This window comes from Nicrophorus vespilloides, unplaced genomic scaffold (assembly GCF_001412225.1).
Source record: "Nicrophorus vespilloides isolate i.1.1-1 unplaced genomic scaffold, Nicve_v1.0, whole genome shotgun sequence".
NCBI lineage: Eukaryota > Metazoa > Arthropoda > Insecta > Coleoptera > Silphidae > Nicrophorus > Nicrophorus vespilloides.
Genome location: NW_017098920.1, coordinates 82,398 through 100,307, shown reverse-complemented (window position 1 = coordinate 100,307; position 17,910 = coordinate 82,398). Strand labels below are relative to the sequence as shown.

General features: G+C 34.8%; 1 protein-coding gene across 6 annotated transcripts in view; it reads left to right on the top strand.

The window, feature by feature from the left end:
- LOC108563596 (potassium voltage-gated channel protein Shaker) overlaps positions 1-14,461 on the top strand; it is a 63,482-nt gene extending 49,021 nt beyond the window's left edge. For 2 of the 6 annotated variants that reach the window (XM_017922322.1, XM_017922318.1), the window contains exons 2-5: positions 3,352-4,385; positions 5,106-5,235; positions 6,587-6,945; positions 8,328-8,537. In XM_017922322.1, coding sequence (XP_017777811.1) covers positions 3,352-4,385; positions 5,106-5,235; positions 6,587-6,938 — 1,516 coding nt within the window. In that variant the 3' untranslated portion in view covers positions 6,939-6,945; positions 8,328-8,537. Of the gene's footprint in view, positions 1-1,776; positions 1,915-2,641; positions 2,733-3,351; positions 4,386-4,927; positions 5,058-5,105; positions 5,236-6,586; positions 6,946-8,327; positions 8,538-14,274 lie in introns of those variants that run through there. The other 4 variants (XR_001891097.1, XM_017922321.1, XM_017922320.1 and 1 more) reach the window with 4 other exon arrangements.
- The last annotated feature ends 3,449 nt before the right edge of the window (positions 14,462-17,910 follow it).

The following is a 17,910-nucleotide window of genomic DNA, read 5'->3' as shown; positions in this document are numbered from 1 at the left end:
AAAATCTAAAAATAATTTTATCGACTATTGATACTCGTTTTTCATACACTGATTTCAAATGAAACATACTAAATTTATTTTGTAGATTCTTTAATTATTTTTACATCTAGAACATAAATTATAATTGAATTATATTTAGATTAATAATATTTATTGCCAATCACATATAAAACTTAAAACAGCCCTAATATACAGATTAATTTAATGGTTGTGTAAATTAAATTAAAATAAATTATATTTTATTGCATAGTTCACAGTCTAATATGTAATAAACATTAGTTATTGATAAAAAAATCAAATTATTATTAACTTTATATGAGATAGTTAACTGAAAACATTAAAAGACTTATATAAGTATGTTCCGTAGTGTTGTACAAAAAGAATACATTAAACCTTAATAAGTTTGTAATGGAAGTGGGTAAACGGAATGCAAAAAAGTATAAATCTTGAGTATGTTTTTGTAAGGTTTCTTCGAGATTTTCAGCAGCATTGATTACAAAAGTAAACGTCGGCGTTATTAAAAACGAAAGAAAGGTTTCCATTCCATTCTCATTCAGTTGATCTACCCCGCAATAGGTCCCGCCACACAAACTAGCCCTCGCGGGTGAATTTTTCGCATCCCTTTGGGTTTCACGTTCATCACCTCTCTTTGACGATGGCCACCGAAAATCTGAAATATTCATCGGCTCATTAACGCGGACAAAACAAGAAAGAAAAGCATGAGCCGATCCATCTTTCAGAAACATTCGTTCTTCTCTTGGTGAGGATGTTCGGAGCACATCGATCGTGTGCGCGCGGACACACGCCATCCTCCGCCGTTCGCGAATCCCATCTTCTGTTCGTTGGGGTGGCTTATGTACATGAGAGGGAGAGGGCGGACCCCTCCTTGCCCCTGTATGTGTCAATGGGTCAAACGACCCAGTTCCTGCTACGCTGACGTCATAGCGCCATTCACCGCATCGGCTCGACGACGTCATCGTTGCTGATGGAACGAACGAACGCATGGCATAGGTTGTGGAGGTGGAGCAGATTTAGAGCTGTAGCCTATTATACACAGATACGTGCTGCTGCTACTACTACATACAGACCGTACTATATAGTACACGTATAGGAACACGCGCGCGCCCAGAGACACTGGGGCAGAAGAGAGAAAAAAATAACAATGTTTTGGCACTCATCCAAAAGTGCCGCAAATTTCTAATTGCGTTCCTGATAGCTCTCCCGCTCTAGCGCCTATCCAAAATAGCTTTCTCGATGATAAAGTTTAATTCGGCCGTAAAAGCCGGCCGGCTTAACAACGCGCATGGCTTTCAGATGAATTTCTAACTACCCATCTAACAACCCAAAAACTTACCATACAGCTATCGAGGATTCAACGATTCGCACATACTTATATGTTTCATAGACGAGACGAATGCAAACTTCTAATGAAATTATATTATTGTTATGAACACGTGGTTCTGGAAAGGGTTGTGGGGAAGTCTTAGAAAGGTGTTAAGCATGCGGAGGTCGACGTCGTGGCAAGGATACGCAGCCGGGCGACACACAAATGGGTGACAAACGGAAAAAGACAATCCATTTATAAATCGGTGGTGTCCCTTTCCGAACGCATTTGTTCTCGCCATCGGTTATTGCTACTCCTACTATCAGCTATCATCAGTGCTCGAAGTCCTCGCTCACATCGCTCCTCCGGTCGGTAGTTTCATTACGCCAATTAGGAGCCCGGAAATGTCGTGTTTCGTGCGAACCTAATTGGCACAAACCGCGATCAACTTGCCATGAACCCGGCCGACCGTGATTTCGGAACCTAAATGCTCTATGCTCTCGGGTACACATGTTTAAAATAGGAGAACCTGTCACCGAGGTACCACACGCTATAGTCAGAAAGTTATCCAAAAGGAACAGTAAGAAGGAGTATGTCTTTACATTTGTTTATTAGTTAGCTTATTTAATATATGCACATATTACTGAAATTATTAGAAAACATGTATTTATTCTGGTCGGAAAGACCTATGTTCAATATCCCTTTGTAACTGTTAATTATTTCTTCAATTATTTTTATTATATATATTCTTTCAATAAAGATTAGTATTATTATGTTACTGATTTTATGATGAAAAAGCTTTTGGTTGTGTGTGTGAATGACGAAGAATTCTTTTATCACCTTAAAATTATTATTTATTTTAAAAATATCATTCAAGAAAATAATATAATTTTATTTATTTCTCGTTATTTCTTGCATCATGTATTCACATTTGTCTCACACTTCGCTTGTATAGGAAATATTACTTTATATATTCTTATAAGAAAAGCGTACACTTGTTCGAAATATGAATTATTATATCAAGATTATAAAATTAAATATAATCAATAGTTTTTTTTTTAAAATATGATTGCATAAAGAAAATGAAAAAAAATGTATGGTGGACCTGCATTGACAAAGGTATTTTGAACGTAACAAATGTTATGCACGTATTGAACTGTGACAATAAAGTTGAACCAATTGTTAACATTTTTTTGTCCTTTTGAAAGGTTGCGGGGAAAAGAATGTTGTGCGGTATTGAAATGGAAAGATAAACGCTAAAAAATTTTGCCGGTAAAAATGCCCGAGGTCGCACGGTTTAGTTGATATTTGGCATTCCGAACACTATGACAGAGACTTACTGCTGCGAATTTGTGCTCGAGCCTTGCTGGCACGATTTATCACCAGAAACCCAACCCATGGCAGACCGGTATTGTTGTTGTTGACATTATACGGATTCGGTTTGTTTTTTTTTTTCATCATCTTATACTACTTCTCTTTTCTTTTAGCCAAAAGAATCATTGAACCAAGTAAAATATCAGCGAACAGTACAGAACATACATTACTTATGTTGTACTTATACATATAGTGTCATGGTGTCACGTAAACTTCTTCCAATAAGAGATTATCTTCACGCCTTACATAATTATTTGAACATTTTAGTAAAAATATGTACTTCAAAATTCTAGAAATAGTGTCTAATAATTTGAAATTGAACAAATATTTAAATTTCTGATTAAAAATTTTACTTCACATACTATTTTAAATGGAACTATGATGAAATTTTTGATTAAAATCCATATGAGTATATTTGAGAGTATGTATGTAATGAAGTTTGCAGGATAAAACCAAAAATGTGAATGTAATTAGAATTAGGAATTTAAGGATCCTAATCATTTGTGTGATTGAGCGACATTGAAATACAAGGTTTTAGATATGAACGATTAGGGTTAATGAAAAATATTGGATGTGAATGTGATGAAATAAAGATGTTAAGATGTTAGTTGAAGGCTAATGAGTAAGAAATGATGGAATGTGTGTTGTTGTAGGTCGCTGCCCAAGCTCAGCAGCCAGGAAGAGGACGGGCACACCCCCCACTCCCAGTTCACTGGCGTAGCCCACTTCGAGCCTATCCCGCACGACCACGACTTCTGTGAGAGGGTCGTGATAAATGTGAGCGGCCTCCGGTTCGAGACCCAGCTTCGTACGCTGAACCAGTTCCCGGACACGTTGCTGGGTGACCCAGCTCGTCGGATCCGGTACTTCGACCCGCTGCGCAATGAGTACTTCTTCGACCGCAACAGGCCTTCCTTCGACGCCATCCTCTACTACTACCAGAGCGGAGGGCGTCTGCGAAGGCCCGTCAACGTTCCGCTGGACGTCTTCTCCGAGGAGATCAAGTTCTACGAGCTCGGTGAACTGGCGATCAACAAGTTCCGAGAGGACGAGGGCTTCATCAAAGAGGAGGAAAAGCCGCTACCGTCGCACGAGTTCCAGCGCAACGTGTGGCTGCTCTTCGAGTATCCCGAGTCATCGCAAGCGGCGCGCGTGGTCGCCATCATATCCGTGTTCGTTATACTTCTGTCCATTGTTATTTTCTGTCTGGAGACGCTGCCCGAGTTCAAACATTACAAGGTGTTCAACACCACGACCAACGGCACCAAGATTGAGGAGGACGAGGTGCCGGACATCACGGACCCGTTCTTCCTCATCGAGACTATTTGTATCATCTGGTTCACGTTCGAGTTGTCCGTGCGCTTCCTGGCGTGCCCAAACAAGCTCAACTTCTTCCGGGACGTCATGAACATCATCGACATCATCGCCATCATTCCCTACTTCATCACTCTGGCCACCGTCGTCGCCGAGGAGGAGGACACGGCCCACATACTCAGAGCGCCCGTCTCGCCGCAGGACAAGAGCACCAACCAAGCCATGTCGCTGGCAATCCTCAGGGTGATCAGGCTCGTGCGAGTCTTCCGCATCTTCAAACTCAGCAGACACAGTAAAGGACTTCAGATCCTCGGCAGAACGCTGAAAGCCAGTATGCGTGAACTCGGTCTACTCATCTTCTTCCTTTTTATCGGTGAGACAACATTACCTCGTCGCCAGTGATGTGCTGCTAAAGAGATCAACCTTTCTCATACACTTAGAACAAACGATCTAGGTATTCAGATATAATGAAGATGTTGACATCGTAAATAGTTCAACAAGCTCAAAGTATTGTATATCAGTTTAAATATAACTTTACATTAACTATGCGCAGATAATACTCATTAATATGAAAAATAGCAAACACACTATACAATTAACTATAAATTCACTGCAATGTAAAGTATTGTGTTTGTTATATATTTTTTAGGAAACGGTTCTGAAGAAGCTATGCGAATCACCCATAGCAGCACATCACTGTCCATACCACTTCTATCTATCTTTTTCTGTCTTTCTTTTTCTTGGGTTGTTCTATGCCCACTTTCTCTCCAGAATTTTCAGTCGTGCAAAACGGTAAATGATGGTACGAGACGTACATTTGTAAACGCCTCGTACCATCAAATTGTCTGCAGACACAGATAACACCGTCAACCCCCCGGGCGCGTCCTCCCCGTCGCTCTCTACTCTCTGTTGCAGGCGTGGTGCTCTTCTCCAGCACCGTGTACTTCGCGGAGGCAGGCAGCGAGCAGTCCTTCTTCAAGTCCATCCCGGACGCTTTCTGGTGGGCCGTTGTGACGATGACCACCGTCGGCTACGGCGACATGAGGTACAGTAGCCGTGTCCGAATCTGAACCCCACTTTCTCCTCCTTGCAGGTGTCGTGCTGTTCTCGAGTGCCGTCTACTTCGCCGAGGCGGGCTCCGAGAACTCCTTCTTCAAGTCCATCCCAGACGCGTTCTGGTGGGCAGTGGTCACCATGACGACCGTCGGCTACGGCGACATGACGTATGATGTATACACATAATTCAAATTTAGTTGCCTCTCTCCACCGTAGTTGGATACACACTAACTTTAAACTTAATATCAATACTACCTAAACAGTAATTATGATAATGATAATAAGAACAGCAGATGGTCGCCGCGACCCTTATGATTACATTATTACCAATAACTCGTTCACCAATTCTACTAATTCCGCTCACGAATCTCTAAACATAATACCGCCAGAAAATTCTTTGACCCACCATTGTTCTTTGTGTTTGTTTTATTAACTCGCAGTTGTTTCCACACCACCATGTGTGTATTTGCATTATTAACGAACGATCAAAATTTATCGCAGCATCAATTTATCAAACGTAACTAAATCATGGATCCACATGTTTTGACGTTTTCTAGGATGGACTAAAACTCTTTATCTCTCTCTCTGTCTATTTCTCTATTTCTTTCATCTATGCTTTCTCTATCTCTTATCCAAAAAATAACCCGTTCCAATCTGAACCGCCCCTCCTCGAAATCTCTATTGAATAGCTCTAGTTATAATTGTAATTATTATAAGATGTATTTTATGTTTACTTTTATAATTATTTATTTACAATCTCTAAGTGTTGTAACTGCGCTCTTTCTCTCTATATATTTATATACAAATATTTTTATATATGTGTGCTTGATGTCGCTGCTTCCATCAGATCCTAAGATCAGATTGAAAAAAAAATGTAAAAAGTGCGAACCAAAGGTTGAATGGTGTTAAAGTTAGAGTCTCCTCGACACCAAAGGGAACAAAGAATTTTCTAACGGATTTCAACAAAATCCGCCTGGCTTGCATGTTACTATACTACTACATTTGCACTAAAATTTTGCAACACTTACCAAAAATATCACATTTTCAATTAAGAAAACGTGATATCCGCAAAAACAACAATTCCCTTATTTTATATTTCATCCCCGCCTCTTCGCTTAGTCTTATGCTTTGAATACTTAATTTAACTGATATCTATTCGAACTGTAAAAGAATAATAGATACTCGTTAATTTAACGCAGTCAAATGCATGTTTGATCTTTGAGATGATGATTTAATGGTGCGCATGTGAATTAAAACACTTTAAGTAACGAACAACAACAAGCAATTGGAAATGATCTTGCTTATGCGTCTATAAATAACTACCTGTGTTTTGGTCTCATGTGCTCTCCTTTTCGTTTTCTTATGTTCATTTGTGTGTTTTCTTACATTCTTCTTCTTGGTTTTTGTTTGTGTTTGTTTTTTTTTGTATTTTTTCTTGTTATTCGATTCTTTTGATGTTCACTACACGATGGTATTAATGTATCTATTTTTTTCTCTGTTTGTTCTCGTGCGATTTAGGCCGGTGGGCGTTTGGGGGAAGATTGTTGGTTCATTATGCGCCATAGCTGGTGTACTGACGATTGCACTGCCAGTGCCCGTAATAGTTTCAAATTTCAACTATTTCTACCATCGTGAAACAGACCAGGAGGAGATGCAGTCTCAGAACTTCAATCATGTCACAAGCTGTCCGTACCTCCCGGGGACGCTTGGCCAGCACATGAAGAAGAGTTCTCTGAGTGAATCCTCGTCGGATCTGGTGGAACTCGAGGAGGGTCTTCTTGTGACGCGCGATCAGCTCGCTCGGAAGCAGAACTGCAATCCGCGCCACAACAACAACATCAACGCCATGAGCATTGAGACTGACGTCTGACTACGAGGTAAATAAAACCCGATTGAAGATTTACATTTATAATGTAAAATTTAAGATTTTCATCAATTTTGCTCAATTATTACTTTGTAATATCTCCATTTTAATAAATAGTAGTCTCTGTCAATTAGAAAAAAAAAAACTGTATTTGCCAATTGTAGGAAATAACTCAAGTAGAATAAAGGCTATAAGTTTTTCCACAAATCATTCACAAAAAATAGTCATACCTTTCCCTCATAAACCACTAAAATTAATTTTTTTAAACATATTTCCAACATGCATTTCCTACAAATCTGTCCCAACCTTCTAATTAAAACGACTATACAATAAATGCGTCTTGTCTAACTCCTAACAGGCAATTAATGAAAGCATTCTGGAGGAAACTGTAGGTGGTTTGAATGGTGCATGATGTATGTACGGTCTGCAAAGTGTTATCACTACTCAACGGCTTCTAATTAAATCCGACAAAGTCTGACCTGATTTGAATCCATGCAGCAGCTGTACGAAATCTAAATTACACATATACACAATTTACATAGCTTATTCTATAGGGCTCCAGTTAATTCCTATGATAAATTCAGCACAAAGAACTAATGAGATTAAACTATTTCAGCGTTAATTTTTTATAACAAAAAAAAACTTAACCGAAACTAATTTTGTTTAATTAATTCAAAGTTTCAGGTGAGAAGGTTCTCGAGTTGTACTTCCAACAACTACGAAAGCTATGAGCCTCTTTATAACTTATTATTCTGAAAGCAATTAAAACTATGCTCTTAAGATTACATGCACTCGTCTACATCAAACTCCAGACCTTCCCTATTACTTTATTCGTAATTCATATTATTTTCACGACTTACTTTTTACTATTTACTTCATTAATTATATTAATTTTTGTTTGACACCAGATTATAATCTTCAATTAACTTAATTGCTACTTATTTTTATTTCTACATGTTTTTTTCATCGACTGATGCAATAAACATTACTATTTTTTTATTAAGAATTCCTTCAATTTACGTACGAAAAAGTACATAAAGTAGTTAAGTTTATTTCTTAATAAATGGAAAATAAAATCCACCAAACATTGAAGTATGAAATTAAATAATTGAAAGAATGAAGAGTCTTGAAAAACTTAATTTAAATTTGTTTCATTTTCTATTGAAGAAAACATATTTTCAGTAAATAATTAAAGCTAGATAAATATATCAGTGATTTGTGGTTGATGTAAGGTCTCTCCAATTACTTTAGTTAAAAGAACCATCGAAAGAATATGAACTAAAAGAAAGTCACCTTAATGAGTAGGATCATTATATTCTGGTTTCGTTTGTCTTTCAGAGTAGTGAGTCTTCAGTAAAATGAAAATGAAATCCTTCTGTTTGTTCTCTTTTACAGTGACGGATGCGCTGCGCCCACGGCTGCTTCGCGTCAAGCCGTCCTCACATCAGTATGTGCGTGCAGTGCTCCGGACCCTCACTGAACTGCCTCCGCCACCGATTTGGTACTTTTGTATCGCGGTTTGTTTCGGGTGAGATATCCTGCCAAATAAATAAATAAATTATTAAAACAAAGTAAACCAAAAAAAAATCACAAAAACAAAGTACGAAAGGAAAAAAAAATGAAAACCAAACTCTTAGAGTAATAAATTATACATAATATTATAAATAATATACATAATAATTTAAAAATGAAGAAGCAGAAGAGGAGGAAGAAGAGATTTAAATAAAAAAAAGGAAATAATAATTAATGAAAAATTATGTGAAATGAAGAGGAGGATGCGAAGCCGCGACGGGAAGAGGATGTGCGTCTATCTCGAGAAACCAACTCCGCCCGTCGCCCCACGCCCACACCCCAATAAGGAAGGAGCTAAAGATGATGAAGGATGAAGAGGATGAGGATGAGGACGAGACGGAGGAAGAGGAGAAGGACGAGGAGGCGCAACAGGATAAAAAAGAAATAATAAATTAAAAACAAAACAAAAAATGATGTTATTATAATTATATAACTAAATTATCAATGCAAAGAGAATGCAAAATCTATGTAAAATCACAAAAACGACCCCTGCCCCCTCTTCGTGAATTGAAAGTAAAACTTATAAACAAACAATAAAGCGCGGAAGATCTAATAATCCGAGGATAATGAAATTTAACTAAACCAAAACAAACAAATGATGATAACGTACATCGTAACGAGAGGAAAACAAGGAACATCTGTTTCGTTTCGACTATGATTTACCTTTTTTCTCTCTCTATCAATCTCTCTCTCTCTCTCTCTCTATCTATCTCTATTTTTATTTTTTCGTTGTTCGTAAAATGGGATAATATTTAAACAAACCAAAAAAAAAACTATTTTAAAAAAAATCGGTAATTAAATTAAACCAAAAAAAAATATGCCGCCTGTAGTGCGCTCACCCCGAACTCTATTTAGTCGGCACTGTTTTAAGTGCTTGTTGTATAATCTCGGGCTGTGTGAAGCTTCAAAATACCAATTAAACAAGATTATATAAAATTTAATTAAACCAAAAAAAAAAACACGCGAAAAACGTATATTAAACCAAAAAAAAAAACAATGGAATAATAAATAAATAAATAATATTAAACTACCTACATACATTATTAATTACTTAGGGTTGGATTAGCTTTAGCCCTTGTTACATATCCACCCGAGCGTGCGGGGCGGCGCGCGCCCCCCGCCCCGCTTCCAGCCGCCCCCAGCCCCCGCGACCCTTCGCAATACATAAACGTACGTATGTACGTGTGTACAATTATGTGCGTGCACATGTGCATACATACGTATATGTATCATTTGAGCAAAGAAATGAGAATATGAAGTGGAGGAGGATTCATCGTGATGCTAAGATCGGCAACCCAGCACTAGAGGACGACAATGATAGCAAGAATGAAAGAGAAATGTTAAATAGAAAGAAAGAAAGCATGTTTGCAAATGAGAGAAGACAGTGAAAACCGATAGAGTTTAAAAGAAAAACAACAACAACAAACAAAAAACACTTAAAGTAAATAAAATAACGGGAGTTCGAGGAAAAAAAAAACGCTAATTATTAAAAATTAATCAATTACTGTGTAGATAATCAATAATCAAAAAGAAGAAAAAGAAAATAATAAGAATCACCAAATAAAAAAAAATTGGAGAATTTTTCTAATCGAGCAAAATTAGCGAAATTAATAAACACTGCAAGAGGATTTTATCGGCCGCAAAAAAAAAAACAAATATTTAAATAACAACAACAAAAAAAAAACAAACAAACAAAAACGATAATTAATTAGTAAATAATTAACGAGCAAGCAACAGGAGCTGGAGATTCCGGATTTCGAAGAATTTTTGTACGCCGCATCAAATTGCATAATAATTTATTTTCTATTTCTATTATTTTATTATTATTATTTTTTTTTTCGTCTTTTTCGTGGTGCTCGGCTCGGATTCCTTCGCCCCCCGCCCGTTCGGCGCTTAAACCCCGGTTCACAATCTTATCCACATTTTTATACATTTAGTTTAATGCGCTAATATGATGACGAGCGAACCATCGTCGACGAGTGACTGCCATTGAACGACCTTCAACCAAGAACCTGGGTTTAACCTGCCGTCCGTTTAACTCAGGAGGAATCGCGAGGCCCGCCGTGTCACAACCACCGCCCCCTCCGTCGCGTCTCCTTTATTTTCCGATCTGCGTGGGGCAGCTCTCGCGTTTTGGTGTTAAATTCGAAAAAAATAATTACACGAGGAAGTAAGATATCGCAAAAAGAAATGAGAAAATAAATCGTCGTTTTGAAACGCATTCGCGAAACCGAAACTCCAAAACCTACGGTTAAGTTTGCTTGTTTTAACTATGTACGTACGCTCGAACGGCGCCTCTAGTTGAATCCGGTTAAATCTGTTATTATTCATAACGTTCCAAATTGCGTCATCGGGTGCAGCAAGTATCGCGGTTCAAGCGTGCGCCATCCGTTAAAACAAAGTCCACGCTGCATTCTATTTCATTGTTATACAATTGCAGTTTTTCGATCGCATTCAAATAGAGAAAACAGTCACTTTGAACCAATCAACAAGTTAAAACTAGTATTTAAACGCATTTAGAAGACATAAAAAATTCAATGTATCGAAAACAGTAACTTTAACATCTATTCAGTAAAGTAACTCTTTCAATCAAGTTATGCTGTATTACTAAGTATAGATTTGAAACTTAATTGCAACGACAAATATTGTTATTTAATCCAAAGCTAATTAAAAAGTAAGCCGTCTTAGATTTACAAATTATATGAGTCTTATCTCAAATTTCAGTTGACTTTAGAGTCAATTCTCTCTTAATAATTATACTAAAATAAACAGGCTTTAAAAACAAGTAATTTTGAAACTTAATCACTTCTGTATTTCTGTTCCGTTCAAGGCCTTCTAAGCATAGTAATAATTGTCTTCATAATAGAAGACAAACTGCTAATTCTTCTTTCTATGAATCAAACTTTCTAATTCATAATGATCAATTCTAAACACTACATGCAATTTGTTATTTCCAATCATAATTTTCATTTTGAAATGAAAACTAAAGTATTCTTTTATTGAATTGACCTTAAATTAGTTGACTTTCCTAAATGTTGAAAAAAAAAATAAGTAAGCTAAGTTCAATTATGGGATAAAACATACTCGATTAATTTCCATTTAAGGAACATAAAAGTTTGATTTAAAAGTTGAATCGAGTTGGCGGTTCAAAGTGACGTTTTCGGATAGTTGAAAGTTGCGTTGAAAAACTGTACTTAACAAACAACAACAACAGAAAAAAGAAACCTCTATACATATATATATATTGAATAAATGGGATTAAAAACAAGGGAGAACAACAGTCGTGTGAACTTTGAACCGTTTTGGTTTCATTTCCCGGATGGTTGCGTTACGATTTCCTTTTTTGCTTATGATAACAAAACAAAAATGTATGCGAATGTGTAAAAGAGAGAATGATAAAAAAAATGATAAGTGGGAGTACTAAGATGAGATGCGCGAGAAAGGAAATAATACCAAAAGTAATTAACATTTAAGGATGCGTATGTACGTGAACGCACGTTTTTTTTTATATATATTGAATATATTATGTAAATGGTAAAAGGAATAAAAAATATGTAAAGTTGAAAGAAAAAAATTCTAAAAAAAAAATAATATATATATGTGTGGAGAAAGTGTGCAGATGAAGTAATAATTAATGAGGATTTTTTAATACATATATAAAGAAAGTAAAGTTTTTTTTTTCTAAAGAAGTGGGCAAAACTATGGAGAAAATTAAGAATTGCTAACAGTCATACACAAACAATATGTAAAAAGGAGAAATGTTTTGGATATAAATAAATAAGATGATTTTTTTCGTCGGCGGCGATGGCGGCCACGAGAAGAAGAAGATAAAGACGCGGGGCGGTGCGGAGGAATCGGTCTTCCTGCAGCGTCCCCCCACCGAAATAACCAACCAATCAACCCTCACTCAGCCTACCAACAAAAGAAACCATCAACGATATCAATCAATCAATCAACCAACTAAAACCAAACAGGAAATCAACAATTCAATCGACCCAAGTTGCAGCAGAAGAAGCGACACTTTCAACGGATGCAGTGTGCGTGTGTGTATATGTGTGTGATTGTGTGTGTATGTGCGATAATGATGATGAAGATCTCGCGAATGATGAGGTTATAAAATATAAACAACAACAACAACAACTAAAAAAAAACAACGCGCGAGTGCTGGCCGTCCTCCCCCCCGCACCAACCGAATATTATTATTATTATTATGATTATTATTATTATTGCGAGTCCGACGCCGCTCATTGTCATTTATTTGTGAATCAGTACGAATCTAGTCATGTTTGTTACAATTTAAAATATTTTATAAATGTTGATTAATATACGACATTCCTATTTCAAAAAAAAAAACAACAAAAAAAAAATTACAAACCGTATATACTTATTCTTCTCTTCGACTCTTTCCCGATTCCCCAAAAAAAAAAACAAACTCCTTCCATCATTCCCACTCGTATTCACATTCCGGTGTTTGTATATGTGTGGTAAGTCGGTTCTGATCAAAATCCCGACAATTAAAAACCCCGACAACCGTAATTCCGACAGTGTTCAAATTCCAATACCGGACATCCTTAAAGTAACAAAATTCCGACAGTACCCAAATTTCTACAGTATCGAAATTCCGACATTATCAATTTCCCGACAGTATACAAAATCCCGAAAGTTAAACAAACGTATTTAAAAATAAGCGTTATTATTTTCTACATGAATAAAAAAAATACATTAGCGTAGCTATAAAACACGGTTCCAGTAAATTACAGGGGCTTCCAAACTAGCTGTACTACAGGGATGCGAGAAATCTTATATATTGGGTGAAGTGAAAAGTTCCGAGCGTTTTGTCCCATACTTCGAGCTTCTTCGTGAGATCATCCTTATGCAAATGTTCCAAACGGTTTTCTTGCTAATCTTCAGTTCATGGGCAATGGAATAAGTGCTCGCATATCGATCCAACTCGACGATTTACATGATTTTATCAACATTTTTGATGATTCTCATCTTCGACATCCATATTACCAGAACAGAAGCGTTGGAACCAACGCTTTGTTATTGCATTCGATACTGTATTGAGTCCATAAACAATATATTTTTTTGGCCGCTTACTCCTACTCGTGGTGATACTTTGGTCGTAGTGGTACTGAAGAATATACCGAATTCTCTCTTTTTTTTACCTCCATTCTGGAATGCTCTAACACACAACTGGATTCACTAAACATAAAACTGTCAAATAACTTTTTTAAAGCGTTATGTCGCCTTTAAGTCACAGTATAGAATGATAAGATGCAACGTATACATCGTGAGATATGGCTCATGTAACAAAAAAAACCTCAGAACTTTTTACTTCACCTATTATTAACATAAATTTCGTCCTGAGATAGACCAATGTTTTGACTTGGGACACCGCGAAAAATTCTGATACATTAAGGTCGCTGTAAACCGAAAAAGTTTGGGAACCCCTGCTCTAAACAATAGAATATCGATGTTCGTTTTTGATTGACGTAGTGAGTAATAACGTTCATTTTTAAATTCATTTGTAAAAAAATGATGTCGGGATTTCGATACTCTTGCGATTTTCAGTATCAGGATTATGATTTCCACTATGTCGGTATTTCAAATGTCGGGAATTTGATTATCTGGATTTCGTTATAGACCCGTGGTAAGTAGCGTGAGGAAAAAACGAGATGACCGGACGACGTCTCCTCACTTAAGATCTAAGCAGCATCGACGAACGACACACTGCCAGAATGTACTAATGCACGCGATGTTTTTTTAGAATCACTTGAGTAGGACTTAAACAAAAAAAAAGACGATGATGATGATGATGGAAGAAATGCGAACCGAATTTCTTCAGCGATGATTATGGAAGACCGTCCAAGACCGATTTCGAACGAGTTTCAATTCTCCGCAGACCGAAGAAGCCCACGATGGAGCGCTTCAACTTTTAGTGGCTTACCAAAAAGAAAAAAAAATATTAATAATATGCACATACACACCAAAAAAATAATGATAATTAAATGAATAAAATTAAACAGTAATTAAGTGACTGAACGATAGAGCTCTTCCGTTCAACATATTGTACCGTTCGACCTAGACTTACTTTTAAGCAAAGCTTACCGAGATAAAAAAAAAGACCATAATAATTGTAAAGCAAGTACAACGTCAGCTGATTATATTGTTTTTTTTTTTTGTTAACGAAACCGTACTTAATTGATCTCTCGAAACTCTTAAACATTAATTTATATAAAAACTTAGCATAGTAATAATAATATTCAGTCAATTAAGAATTAGTAATAAAAAAAAAGAACCTCTCTAATTGTTTGTAATGATTTATACATATATATATAATTATACAATTTTTCGCATCGGTTCGAATAAAACGCTATTTACTATTATTATTATATAAACATATAATCTGTTCACCTTGTTAATTACTTAATTACTACTTGACTTCTGTCACGTTCTTACAGCTATTGAGTATTTTTATTGTACAGGGTGTTAAATTAGTTTTCTCGTAGCATAGTGAATGTTGTTATAAAAAAAAATATGATGATGATTTATGATTACTCGATCGATTTAAATGAAAGTAAAAATAATGCGGTGCAACTTGTTTCGATTAAGCATGAACTGCCATAAGTTATATTATATATATATACATATATAAATGAAGAAAATAATATGTGTCTAAATTAAGTAATCGTTAACTTGCATTGTACATATATATATATTATATATATTTATATTTATCCGATGTGCTGTATGAATTTGTTAAATTATTGAATAAAGCCCCAACTTTTTTTTGTTTGCTAATTGCATAAACAATTGAGAATCTTATACATTTCAATGCAACCTAGATCCTCCAATCAAATTGAAAAAAATAATGTTTAGTAAAGTAAATAAGATATCTATTAGTTTAAATGAAATCTATTAAAACTACATCGCATAGTACGGTTTCGATCAGTTCGAATGTTTGAAAATTGCATTAATTGACCAAAAATAAATCATATACTAATTATAACGTATATGAATTAAGTATTATGCAATTAAGCAATATTTAATAGATATTCTAAGGTAATAACAATAAAATATAGTTGTAACTGCAACTACGCTCAACGGTGCAACTATGCTTCCAAAATTCGGGGAGACAACAGCGAACCGCCAAGAAAGACGGTCGAGGTCTCCTGTTGAAGATATTTAATATATATTTGTGTGCTCCAAGAGGACGGTGTTGGTGCTCTAGATAAGCCAAGACACACCGTCGGAGAAGAAGTGTGCTGATCTGAGAAAGAAATTATAAGAGTTCTTACTCTCAGGAAAAGGAAGTGGCGAAAACTACTAAAATTACTTATTATTCATAAAGTAATAGTAATTTTTACTAATATCTCCAATCAATAATGAACTATTAATATTTTTTTTTGTTAGAAATATAACAATGAAGTTCTATAAAAATACTAATTATATTTATCTAAGTAAGTTGAACAAAATATTTTTTTTGCTAAAAATGAAAATCCAATTTTCAAGAAAAATAAATGAATAATTGTGTCAATGAAATGCCATAAAATTAATCACTAAATTTATCTAAAAGAATTAAATTGAAAAGCTATATATTTTATTTACTACAAAAAACAAACATAGAAGTAAATGAGAAAAATATTATTTTGTATAATGTATTCAAATACAATTGAAAAAACTATCAAAATTACTTGTTATTAATAAAAATGTTAATAAATATGATGAAGCAATAATTAATAGTTAGTATAAGGAAATAACAATCAACCATATTATTATTAGTTTTTGCTACTTGTATTAACAATTATTTAAAGTAAACTTATTTGTAAACTAAAAACATTCAATGAATACGAATGATTAAGAAAACATATAAAGAATAATTATAACTAAAAAACACACAACAAATTATGGAAGTCAATTGCAACTGAAAAAAAAACACTAAAAATTACTTATTATTAATTTAAATAAATTATTATTATAAAGTAATTATTACGTATATGAAATATAATGAAGCAATAATTAAATGATAATCGAATGAAATAACATTAATTTGTGATAATTGCTTAATAATTGAGAATAATACTCATGCTATAAAAGAAAAAACTATTAAGACGATTAATTGTAAATATGAATTGAAAATATAGACCAAAATCATTTAATTTCACTACATTAAACGTTTATAGTAAACTGAGAAATGAGAAATTTTTGTTAGGCCAATCGTCAAAAACGTTGATGGAATTCGTCAAGTTAAACCGGCACTTAATGCATTGCCCAGGAGCTGAAGATTAGCGAGAAAACCGTTTGGAACAATTTGCATAAGGTCTTACGAGGAAGCTCGATGTATGGGACGAAACGATCAGAACTTTTTACTTCAATACAAATTATTAAGGAATTATTTTATAAAATATGACTTTTAATATGATAATAATACATTTTTTCTTATATTCTGTAGTCCCTTTAGTATTCTTGTGATTGTTATAGCGAGTGAACTTTTGAATGTTTTTTTTTTAAGTTTTCTTTTATAATGCATTCCTTTGTTGAAATTTGTAAATTAAAACCTTTAACCGCTTAACTTAACAATTGTTTTGTAAGACAATGTCCACATTTTTCCAATTTTTTTTATTGCCGAATTTCACTTTATTATGAATATAGATTATTGACTTCTATAGTTACTAAATCATAAACTATTATTTTATTTACATATTCAGATTTCAGGATGTTTTCATGATACACGAGTATTCTCGGACTTTTAAGTTAAGCAGTTAATGATTAATAAACCTTCAAGACAAATACTATAATTAATCCGGACTGATTGAATCCGCAGTTGACTCGCTTAACGAGTGACGTGCGCGCCTGCGACTTCATTTTTAAAACTTGTTTGTATTTTTTAATATATTGACCATCTTAGATTTTCTTTGTCATCTTTGTTTAAAACGTACTATACTTTGCAAATATAATTTATGTTTGCTGTAAATGCGAAACACAAATGTATTGTGTCCAACCATTATTATAATATATAAACACACTATATACGCTTTTTTTATATAAACATATATTAAAAGTATAAAGAGACCTCCAGCAAGTCCCCGAATTGATACAAGTAATATAAACAAATATAAACTCACTTTACCGTGTGTGAATTGCAAAACAGTTCCTAGTGTTAGTGGTCAATCTAGTTGCATCTTAGTATTGTTTATGATCACAAAATTTCCAAACTTGTGTTCAGACACGTTATTTGTGTTTTTTTTGTGAAAAATTTATTAACACTTGCATATCTCCCAATAAATAGCCAAAGAACAAAAAGAACTATTGATATGAAAAGTAAAAAAATCGAGACCTAGTTATACGTGTTTCACTTTACGAGTAGTATATTATGTGATTTTTTTAAAGAATTAATGTTTAC